This window comes from Elaeis guineensis, chromosome 7, assembly GCF_000442705.2.
Source record: "Elaeis guineensis isolate ETL-2024a chromosome 7, EG11, whole genome shotgun sequence".
NCBI classification, from domain to species: domain Eukaryota; kingdom Viridiplantae; phylum Streptophyta; class Magnoliopsida; order Arecales; family Arecaceae; genus Elaeis; species Elaeis guineensis.
In genome coordinates, this window is record NC_025999.2 from 46,536,182 (window position 1) to 46,548,783 (window position 12,602).

The 12,602-nt window shown below is 37.8% G+C and overlaps 1 protein-coding gene across 2 annotated transcripts in view; it reads right to left on the reverse strand.

Annotated features, from left to right (window-relative positions):
* LOC105035882 (uncharacterized) overlaps positions 1-12,364 on the reverse strand; it is a 33,396-nt gene extending 21,032 nt beyond the window's left edge. Inside the window, exons 1-3 of one of the 2 annotated variants that reach the window (XM_073260853.1) lie at positions 11,786-12,364; positions 8,939-8,983; positions 8,809-8,857 (exon numbers count right to left, since the gene is read on the reverse strand). In XM_073260853.1, the coding sequence (XP_073116954.1) occupies positions 8,809-8,857; positions 8,939-8,983; positions 11,786-12,280 (589 nt within the window). In that variant the 5' untranslated portion in view covers positions 12,281-12,364. The remainder of the gene's footprint in view (positions 1-8,808; positions 8,858-8,938; positions 8,984-11,785) is intronic. The other variant, XM_010911597.4, reaches the window with a different exon arrangement.
* Between the last annotated feature and the right edge of the window lie 238 nt (positions 12,365-12,602).

Genomic DNA, 12,602 nt, shown 5'->3' on the forward strand with positions numbered 1-12,602 from the left:
CACTCCTGCAACTTAATTCATAATGCTTCCAAATACTTCTTTATTAAACCATATTCAAATTCTATAAAATTATTTAAAAATAGAACTTAATCATAATCAAATTCTTCATCTTCATTTCACCTTTTTTTCCTTGTATTAGACTTATCAAAAGGGGAGCAACAAAGAGAGGCCTACCAGTATTCCATAGTGTTCTATATTGTTCAGTGAAGTGGTTCCTCAGCAACTTAGCTTTGTATAATTTTTGAGAGCTCCTTGATCTACTCCAACTCCTAACTTGAGTAACAAAGTTCACTCAGCAGCCTTAAAATTTCCGATGCCACATGGAGACATTTAATTAACATGGTCAAGTATTTGATCTACTTACTTGAGACTTATATCAAACAAGTATCACTCTAATGTTCCCTTCATCTAAATAATTCATTTAGTGATAAAAAAAAATTGCATCACCTACTGCTTTCCCGTGTGAGAATGCCAAAGGAATATACCCCAATTGGCCCAAAATCAATCATACCTAGAGCATAATCAAACTAATAAACAATGCAAACACAATCAAACATCTTAGAAGACAGAAGAAAAGAGGAAAATTTAAGAAAAAAGCTCCAAGGCTATAGAAATTTACGAATCAAACTATACATAATGAGAACAGCTTGAGAGATGAACAATTAGACTAACAGTTCTGCTAAGTAGACTAGTTTCCAGCAGCCTCTGCTTTTGCCTCACTACCTAGATTGTTAAGGGCCTAGTCCAGTAACATTCTAATTTCATATATGTGGCACAGTGCAAGAAAGCTTCCAAATTGACAAAAATAATGTGGTCAGTTATGGTTAGTCATGAATACAGTCAACTTCAGTCAATCAAATATCATAGTTTATATGGTTAGCTATGGACAGACATATGACCAAAGTCTAAACACAATCACTTTCAAACTTGTCAGTGGTGAGTTTAGAACCTTTTCTCAACAAAGTCAGGCATTGAAAGCAGGCAACAAATGCACAAGCTACATTAACCAATGTAAATTGAAATGCCTAGAAGAAGACTGCTTGACCGCTACTTCCTAATCCACTTTTACGCAATGAAATTAAACTAAGAATATGTGGACATTTTTTATGGGTCATAACTAAATTTCAAAGCACACTTCGTGTTTCAAATGTCAATAGCCAATATCATTCATTATCTGATCAAAGAATTTTTAGCACCAAAACCCTATTTTTCACAATGAAACCCTATTTCAGCATGGAAAGATCTAAAAATAACAAAACAGCTCTCTTTCCATAAAAACAGAAATAAATGGAAAATCTGAATTATCATTAATGAACATAGAATAGTACTAAATGTCAAAATAATAAGAAATATACCTCTACTTAATGGAAGGAAAGTTGCTTGGTGTCTTTAAATCTTTTCAAAGTGCTTCAGTTAGATAATGAATGATATTGAGTATATGACATTTGAATCACAATGTCTGCTTAGAAATTTAGTTATGACCACGGTCTGCGATCTCAGACCATACCACCAGGTACAGGATGTATCATATACCGATAGGGTACCAAGACTCTGTATGACTCCCATATCAAGTGTCGGTATCGAGGTATGTACTGTCCTGACACTTGATAAAGGGTGTACTAATTGAGCACCAATATTGAGTCCATTACCAAGATTGTAAACCATGGTTATGACCCATCAAATACCATCCTCATACCCTTCTTCCAAATTCATTGCATAAAAGTAGCCTAAAAAGTAATATATGTCATTAAATAATCTTCTTCTAGGCAATCCAATTCACATATCAAGAAACCAATATAACTCAATATTTGTTGCTCACTTCCAACAGCAGTTTTAACAATTTAGAAGGTGAATATGTTTAGACTGAGGTCATACATATCAATGAACTCGGATAAACTGAGATTCGCTTCTCTAGGAGGTGTCTGTTATAGCCCAAAACCTATTTCAGCCCACAAAAGCCCAAAACGAAAAAAAAAAAAACAGAGGAACTCAAAATCGGGAAGAAGACTCCCGATAGGAGTCTCCTTCTCCGGCGAAATCCGGACGAAATCAGGACTCCTAGGACCCCTCGGAGTCCTAGGGTTCCCTATAAGAATACCCCTTCTTCCTTGAGACCGGACATCGGCCTCTTCCCTCTCTCCTTCTCTCCGTTTTTCCCAACATAGAGCCGCGGATACCACCTTGTCTTCGCCGTGACTGCTCTCCGACGGAGTCACCGGAGGTCAAGGTAAGCTTCCTTCCTTTTCCTCCTTTCCTTCCTCTTTCCCCCGTGCATTTGTGCGCGGCTGCCGGCGACGAGCGTCGCCGATTTTCGGTCGAGAAAAAAAACTCTGTTTTTGGGCCTATTTTTCGTGAATTTTCGACGCCGGCGATCAAAATTGACCGCCGGCCATGTTTCCTCCGTGACCGGGGGAGCGGCCCCGTCGGCCGCCGGCCTCCGCCGCGGCCCGAACGGCCGATCAAGGCCGGAGGACCCCATCCTCTGTTCCGGCGCGGGAAGGGCTGAGAAGAAGAAGAAGAAGAAAAAGAAGAAAAGGAAAAGAAAAAAAGAAGAAAAAGAAGAAAAGAAAAGAAAAAGAAGAAAAAAAAAAAGAAGAAAAGGAAAAGAAAAAGAAGAAAAGGAAAAAAAAAGGGGCGGAGAGAGAAACTCTCTTTGCTCTCTCTCTCTCTCTTTAGATTTTAGGATTTATGGAATTAATTAATTAAAAAATAATAATAAATAAATAAATAAAAATAAATAAATATAACTAGGGTATTCATGGATTAGTCCGAAAACCCTGGATGCTGTCGACGAATTGATCCTCGTGGGGATATTAGATTTTAACAATTTAGTGATTTTTAATTCGATGAAATTTTGATTTAAAATATGATATTTGACATATCAGGTTCAGAGAAGGATTTTCGAGATCCCTAGAATTTCTAGTTTGGACTTTCTTTTGAGGTAAGTAGTGTTTACTTTTACTGAATTTATCTGGTAAATTATGAATTAAATAAATTTATGCATGCTTGCGATTGTAATTATTTATTGAAATAATTGTTGAAAATTGTTTATGATGAAAGTTAATTGTAGAAATTATTTATGATTGAAGTTATTTGTTGAATAATTAGTATGATGATGAATGATCACAAAGAATGACATGGTTGATTTGACTCGAATATCATTATTTATATTATTTTAAAAATAATATATGAATTGGAAGACAATATGAAATTGACAACCTGACTGTGTTGAGGACCCTGCCAATGGGGGCATATACGTTGGCAATTGACTGTCCTGAGGATTTATGTCGCCAGTGAGACCAGCGACATGTCGCCAGATAGACCAGCGACAAAACCGCCAGCTAGACCAGCGGTTCCAAAGGACTTGGCTGCCAGATGATTCGCAGCCCACCGCAAGCAGATACGCGGTATTATGACCCTGCCACAAGGATAATGTGGTCATAGTCATGGTTGGTAAGAAGAACTTAAGAAAATTGATGAAAAGCATAATTGAAAATTATGATGAATTGACTTTTATATATGATTGACATTATGAATATGATTCCATGAATTTTACATATTGATTTGTCATCAGTAAATTGATATGCATAGTATTATTTGCCTGATTTATTCAGTTAAAGGTATACACTGCTTACTGGGCTATTTAGCTCATGATAAGTTTTATGTTTTTCTTACAGATCCAGAAAATTAGCATGATGCGGGATTTCGAGTGGGCGAGCGATTAGAGATGGAGTTAGTTCATTGATTTAGGATTTTTCTCAGAATTGATTCAAGACTTTTAGTTTTGTTTTTTTTTAGTGCTGACTTTGTCAAACAGTTATTTTCTTTTGAACACTGAGTTTTGATTTGTTATTTGAACTAAGTTTTGATTATTAAATATTGAAAAATTTATTTAACTATTTGTGAAGATATCATGATGAGATGCCTTGCATGCTTATGGAAAAAGTATTCTATAAGTATGCGGCGGTTGCCATGACCCTCGATTCAAATCTCGGGTCGCGAGCGTGACAATTAATATGGTATCAGAGCATAAGTAGATAGATAGAGACATGTAGAATAGAGTGAGAGAGTGATGGGTAGACATTAGGAAATTGAAAGGTTAGTTATGATGATTATGAGCTGACCTGTCTCAAGTAAAGTTTATAACCTTATTAAGGATAAGTTATTATCTCAAATCTATCATAGGTCAATATGCCTCCACGACGAACAAGGAATACTCAAGGAGCGGTAGGAGGGACATCAAATCCACTTGGCGATAATACTCCCCAATTAAACAGATGACCTCCCCAGATCCTGCAGTGCTAGGAATCTCAAGCACACGGATGCCCTTTTATAAGCTTTCACATGCTATGAAGCATCTCTATCATGAGACCACATAAAAATTCACTTCCACATCATTCCCTAATTGTATATTAGAATGTTCATCAAATCATAATTGCTATTTCTTTTGTTTTGGTGGCATTGCTTTATTATATTCAATTTTGTGCTAATTATTGTTATTATTATGCATAAAATTCATGTCTTGACGTATGTATTTATTCCATTAGTTAGTATTGTGTTAGCAGTTGTCAACAACATACATTAATATCTCTTCAAGTTTTGGAATTGTTTTTTATTATTTACGCGGCATTATGCCAAAAGTTACTACTTCAAAATATCGTTCATGTAGCCAGGCACACGCCCACATTGTGTTGGTGGGCTGGTAACTGAACTGCATTGGAACTAGGCCGAAGAGTTAGCCATGAGTAGCCTAAATAAGCCACAGTGACTCACATATACAGCTTGGGAGGATGGCACCTAATGAGAATGGATGTTAAAGCACTATTCAAAGAAGAAACCTGACTTTAAGCATCTTTTCAAAATTAGTAGCATAGATGCTATCCTTTTTAACTATGTTCTCAAAGCTTAATTATAAGTCATGCAAACATGTTACTTGTTTTTAGGTTGGTCATCATTTGGTAATTCCTAAATCTGTTCATTGCATTAATGTGCCTGAACTTGAGTAAGGTTCTTAGGAATTCTAATATTGGTATTTTTTTAGGTCAACATGTCATATTGTACTAAAATAGGCCAGATAAGTGTGAAAGTGTATACATAAATTTTCTTTTATCTCTGAAATTTTATTGATTGCTTTCAACATATATCTAACTAACTTTATTAATTATATTATTTCTAAATATTTCTAGATATCAACCACATAAGTGCCCAAATATGCACCTGTATACTGCATATGTCCTATGCAGTATCGTGTCTACGTGGAGTGGTGATCGCTTGTCAAACCATGCTAATAATGGTCATTAACTTATTCTCAAAATATTATTTGAGAAATGTGCGATTCTAGGGACAAACCAGCAGTCCAAACCAACAATAAACAATAACAAGTTATACTGAAGATAGTATCATATGCTACTAATAAGACATCATAGAATACAAGGCCACACATGGTATGTATGTTCCTTCATGCAATCCTAGTATCAAATGTTAGGGGTGGCAATGGGTCGAGTATGGGTCGGGTCAATCGAGACCCGTACCCGATCCGCCAGCAAAAAACCCATGCCCGTACCCGCCCCATACCCATCTCGAGTTGGGTCGGGCTCCAAGAACGGATCATGTCAGATCGGATATACCCGAAATCCCTATATGGTTTAAAACAAAAATTGTGTAGTAAAATAGAGCCCCATAAATTGAAAATTTTGTAGCCAAAGAAGAATCTTTTCGATCAAAAATCCCCAACCTTACAAAATATCATGCTTCTACCAAGATTAAGCTCTCAAAACCTCAAGGAACCAACTCACACCGCCACAATTCGAACAAAATCCCATATACTTAAGAAAAAAAACCCAATTGGAACCTCGGAAACCCCTTTAATCTCTCTCAAGTGCTCTCCTTTCCCACAGATCTCTGAAAAAGATAATGAAAAGAAAAGAAAAAGAAGCAAAAAGGAAAAAAAATAACAATCTATGTGGGAAAAGAACTTATCTCTCACTCAGGAAGCTTAGGGGGAGTTTTTTTTCCCTGATTTTCCTCTTTTTTTTTCCATCTTTAGGATGCCCAATGGGGTGGGAGGCTTGGAGTGGCCTATAGAAGCTTAGGGGAGGCAGAGCAGCTGAATACGGGAAACTTAGATGGCTAGGGTTTTTTGTTGGGTATTGCATATATATATATATATATATCGGGTCAGGTTTGGGGCGGGGCATACTATTATCCACACCCGACCCGTACCCACTTCGGATATTTTTTTCTAAAACCTATATCCGCTCCGGATTTTAATTGGGTCGGGTAAAACCCACCCAATTCAGGTTGGGTCAGATCCAGTACCTGACAGGTTGGACCAAATTGCCACTCCTATCAAATTTCTTTGCTTTATTTCATCAATTATTCTAAAATTCTTCAAGAAAACTTCTTGTCCAAGTAATTATTAACTTATGACAAAAAGACTACTTCACCCAAAATCCATATGTATGTATTACTTTTAATTAACAGTTCACAAATAATTCTTAAGTGCTTCTATTATCTGTGGATCATTGACATGTTTCCGATAGCCTATATCCTCATTAGTTCACTTTTTAATCTTTGATGCATTCTAGATTTTACTGGATTATGAAAATTTTCCCTTGGCAAAATAATTCTGTGTTTTTTCACCATGAATGTGTGACGCAGATTAGAAGTCATATTATGGTAAAGACTGATACCTAAGACCTTCTATAGCCCTATCCTAAAAGTAGATGCAACTAATTAAAGGAGTCCTTAGGCAACTTTATTGTTGGACTGTTGCACATCATAGCAGATGTCCATGGCCCATAGGCATCAAAGAACTGGTCACCGATGACACTAGGATGGGGAATAGATGTTTAGCCAATTGAATAACATAGCTGATACACCATGCTGAACTATTTTAGTTATCATGACATAGTTCTAAAAATATGAAAATGAGGGGCAAAAAATCTATATCCCCAGTAACATGGCACCTTGAGTGCATTATGACCATGACTTAAATAGTTTAGCACTACCATTCCAATATATTATTCTTAAGGATTATAGAAACCAACATGGTTGTACATTCAAAAAATAGAAATAACTTTGCACTTAGAACCCACCAGAGAAGAGAGTATGGAAAACAAAAGTTTAGCATCATATGATGAATAGATAATCAAAATATCCATATTATTTCACTTGACGCATTCTAGATTTTACTGGATTATGAAACTTTTCCCTTGGCAAATAATTGTGCTTTTCACCATGAATGTGTGATGCAGACTAGATGTCATATTACGGTAAACACTGATACCTAAGACCTTCTATAGCCCTATCCTAAAAGTGGATGCAACTCATTAAAGGAGTCCTTAGGAAACTTTATTGCTGGACTCTTGCACATCATAGCAAACGTTCATGACCTATAGGCATCAGAGAGCTGGTCACTGCTAATGCTAGGATGGGGAATAGATGTTTAGCCAATTGAATGACATAGGTGATAAACCATTCTGAGCTATTTTAGTTATCATGATCTAGTTCTAAAATATGAAAATGAGGGGGAAATATCTATATTCCCACTAATATGGCACCTTGTGTGCAGTATGACCATCTGAAGCCTTAGTATAAATTTTGTAGCACTACCATTCCAATATATCGTTCTTAAGAATTTATAGCAAGGTTTTAAATACCGATACCAGACCCCGTGCCGGTTGCCATCGGTACAATACCGTACTATACCGTACCGTACCGGCCCGTACCGATAATAAAAAATTCCAAAAAAATTTCCATCCAACATCCAAAAAAAAAGAAAACCAAATTGTACTGCATCATACCGGTCCGTACCGCATCGAACCGGCCCAAACCATGCGGTTCGGTCCATTCAGACCATTTTTCAAAAAAAAACTGGCCTGAATCGAATCGGTTTCCCGTCGGTATGGTATGATATGAGGTGTACCGGCTGATTTGGATCAGTACGAAGTACCATGATTAATAAAAACCAACACTGTTATAAATTCAAATAAATAGAAATAACTTTGCATTTAGAACCCACAAGAATAAGAGTGTGAAAAACAAAATTTTAGCACAATGTGATGGATATATAATCAAGATATCTATGATTTAGAAACTCGAGACCTACAAAAAGTTCGGGAGAAGTATGAAGAAAAAGAATGCTTCTATTTTTACTTTGTTAAGCAGAAAATGAATGAAAAATATATGCCATAAGGTGATAGTAAATCATAATTCCACCGTATTTAATGGATGATTGATGAGATTACTCCTAACAAAATTAAAAGTTGACAATGAAGTGGATATGCAATTCTGAGATCCGCATCACTGTCACATGCTCATAGAACTAATGAGAACTTTACGAGATATGATAACATTAAGAATATGATATAAATCAGAAAAGGGTGCCAAATAAGAAGCAGCATGCACATAACTAGAGCCTAACAAGAATAAGTAAGCTGACATGGATGGGTATGTGGTAAAACTACAAAAGAAAAGTTTAGAAAATAATGCATTTCAAGAAAAAGGGGAGCTGTACTAATAAAATACAAAGATAGAAATCAGAGAAGACATTATTTTGCTCCAAAGGAACTGCCAAAGCCAAATGGCATAATGCCTAACCAGATATTACAAAACAAGACTGAAACATATAACTCCAAATATATCATAGAAGGAACATTTATTATGGATACATCAAGCTTAGTGGGTTTTAGTGAGCATAAAAAGCAAACTTTAATGTACAAGAAGTATGCATTTTACATGGAGATGGTAAAACAATGAGATTGTCAAGAATGCCATGTCATTTATACATTACAGTGAATAACTAACCTGGGTACTCCCATCCTTGATGCTGAGCCCACGATGGGTTTCCCCATCCCTGCATGCATCCATTGCCAAGGAGATTAGATCATACAAAATGAAGACAAAGAAATCATGGGCATATGTAATCCTGTTGCACCTTTTTCTCCATACGTGATTCATTGTCCAGAAAATAGTAATGAACCTAAAAAAGGTAATACTATCCCAAGAAATTAATCAAAGAAAAAAATGACCTCATTCATGTACACTGCCAGATAAATAACAGTACCGGACATTTAAGACACCAATTTGTCCATGAGCTAAACTAACTTGCCAATTAATGTTATTGAAGTCAAGGCATGGCAAAATGCATGAATAGCCGCTTCATGAAATCAAGTCTTAGTAGATTCAAACTATAAAGTTGAAGCAAGTGTCCAAATGCCTTCAGAAAAATAGTAAAGCTAATTAGTAGCATGGAAGCAGCTCAAGCATAGATCTGAATCAAAAAAGAAAATAAAAAAGATAGAATGGGGGGACAAAGGGGACTAAAGAACTAAAACTGCCATTTGCACATAAATTTGAAACTTCGTATCAGCAAAAAAAAGCTTTAGCTGACCATATAAAATGCACCAAAAACATTAGAAATGCTTAAAGAACCATAGGCCCTTTGAACCTAAGATAAAACACAAATAACTTCCTAGAGAATCATGCTGCTATTTCCAACAGTAAAGTAATGATACTTTAGCTGAAGAATAGATTACCAATCTGGATTTGCAAGATCCTTTAAGGAGCATGTTATGTAGGTTGTGGCCATACATAAGCTGCAATATGGCTCATACAGTAGGGCGAAGATTTAACTACCAATGCAGACCAACCATACTATACTGTAGTAAAAAGTATTGGTTCTAGTATGCCCCTCAATGCTAGCCTGTACCGATGCATAGTACATCACCTCATTTTGAGATGCCAAACCAGAAAGGCATCTCGTCTTTCAGTACAGTGCCACACCATATCAGTGAGGCACCAGTACTAGTACTCATCCTTGCATTTGGGGTGCATTCTAACCTATATTAACTTCCATGTAGGCCCTTTTTATTCCACCTTCAAGATCCTTCATGCAGTCTCCAAGCACTCAGCTTATTGGTGATCCAATTACTAGATGTCCATATATCCCCTACAAACAACCAAGTGCTCAAAATATCCAACATCATCTACCTATAGAGGTCCAACTTGTAAAGATGTCTCGTTTAGACTTCTTTACCTTTGGAGATGAAGAACAATCAGTGAATGACAAGTTGACCAAATGACTCAAGAAAACTCAAATCATCTATGTGATTTTAATTCTCAAAAACCAGCAATAATTTCATATATTATAGCCAGAGTGTTATCTTTCCATATCCAAAATTTAATACCTTTATGCCAAACAAAGATGTGCACCAATTTGTTGTTGCACTGTACCTATTTGTGTATTATAGTCATTATCGTCAGTTATTACGTAACAATGTATCAGATGAATCTAAATAAATAGACCAAAAAATACAAAATCTTCATTGTTCCATTCCATGCCGTAAATAATGTCTAACAACAAATATTGATGTGCCAACATGTGACTGGGTATTTCTGCTCCTTTGCAGAATCCGTGCTAGATAGAAATGGTAAATCCAACAACTCTGGTTGCCTCACTACCTCCTATTTTCAAAAATCAGTTACTTCAACAATATATGAAACAAAAGGACAGAGGGAAAAAGAGAATGATAGGAAATGAATTTTCTAAACGATAGTGTTACGGTGGTACCATGGATACCTCGAATCAATGTGTTATCATGGATACCTCAGGCCAACGAGCTATCTTCGTGGTTGCCGACCCAACTATCGAGCTAAGATATGTGGAGCTGAGATATTTATATCCGATCTGATGTACGGCCCATCTAGCACGTAAGCTTCCTTCGTTACCTCGGACAGTCAATTTTCTAGCACGTGCAGTAGCTGTTCATCCTGAGTGGATAAGTTCAGATGTAACTAAGTCCCCAGTATCTCGCGAGAACAGATAAGAGCTAGAGTATCTTGTGGGAGCACGTCCCACAGCCCAAAAACCTCAAAACCGCACGTTTCCACGATTGTTCAGCCATATCCTCTATAAATAACTAAAGTCCCGAGGACCCAAATAAGCAACCCCTCTCAGAGAATTAGTTGCTGCTTCCATTGTTTTCTAATTTCTAATTTGAGCATCAGAAGATCCTCGTCAGAGCGAAAACCTCCGGTCCGGACTTTGTTTTGCAGATCACTCCAGCACCACTACGCAAGGCCTAGTTGTTCGCCTTTCAACCTCAGCCAAAACAAACAGCAACAGATAGTTTTCCTGATTTTCTACTCTTATACTAAGCAATAAATGGGAAAAAAACAAAATAAAATATTAAGGATGTGAATAATGTTTCGCAACCAAAACTCTTGCCCAAAAACTGTGCTTTTGGAAGTTAATACCACCATCTTAAATCATTTTGTTAAACATTATTCCAACCCACACCAGGATCCTTGATTATAATTTCATTACAAAAATCATTTCAATGTTAAGTGGTAATCCTTGCGTCATATAATATCATTACAAAAATCCTTTCAACGTTAAGTAGTAATCCTTGAGTCATATTTATGATATTGGCCCTTGGAAGGAAAAAAAAGGGAAAGATCCGCCCACTTTTTCAGCTGGTTACCGAGCTAACACCAACCTTCTATTACTTAATCCCAAATTTCGCAGAGACGAATACCACGTGACTACTTTACATGGTTTAAACCTTGGAAAGATTCTAGATGAACATGCACAAAGCAAAATTTGACACAAGCAGGACAAATACTAGAAATCAGAGAGTCAAAACAAACACCACCAAAACAACCTCCAATTCCAGGAATATGAACTCCAGCATTTGGGTATATTCTTTAACGAAAGAAGAAGAGGATAAAGAAAAAGATATATTTCCTCGTCGAGAAGTGCAGAGCGGAGGAAGGGACTGACCTGATTAGGCGGAGGGTAAGCTGCGGTAGGAGGAGGCGGAGGATGATGATGAGCCAGCGGCGGCGGCATGGCAAGGGGACGATGCGGAGGATGAGTAGGAGGAGCAGGGGAAGGGTATTGGTGGGGGGCTGGCGGCATGGTCGATGGATAAGGTGGGACGGGCGGTTGTTGCGCGTGGTATGGCGGAAGGGGCGGATGGGGTGAAAAAGAAGGAGGCGGCTGCTGAAGATGGTAACGACCATCAGGATGAAGCCACTGCTGCTGCGGCTGCTGCTGAGGGGGAGGAGGTGGGTGGTGGTGATGGAGGGGATAGCCTGGCTGGTGAGGAGGGAGGGAGGCGGGAGGCGAGGGCAGGCGGGCAAGGTGCGGGTCCTGGTAATGGTGATAGCCCCCAATGGGCGGGGAAGAGGAAGAGGAGGAGGGAGGGTGCCAGAAAAGGCTCTGTGGCTGCTGCGGATCCCCTCCGATCGGCCGGCCAGCTTGGAAGGCGTCCATGCCGCTGTGGCTCTTCGTCCGAAGGCAGCTGGGAGCGAACTCTAGGGATTTTGAGGATCCAAGACCAACGCGACTGAAGGCGTGTTGGGGGGGGGGGGAGGGGGTTTCTTTTCAGGGCGATGGATAACTCGGGTTGGCTTTTGGGTCGGATTCTCGGGTCGGGTTAGAGGTTTACGCCCGAACCAAGTCGGTGCAAACCTAATTTTGACAAATCTCATATATATATATATATATATATATATATATATATAATATATATATATATATATATATATATATATATATATATATATATATGTGTGTGTGTGTGTGTGTGTGTGTG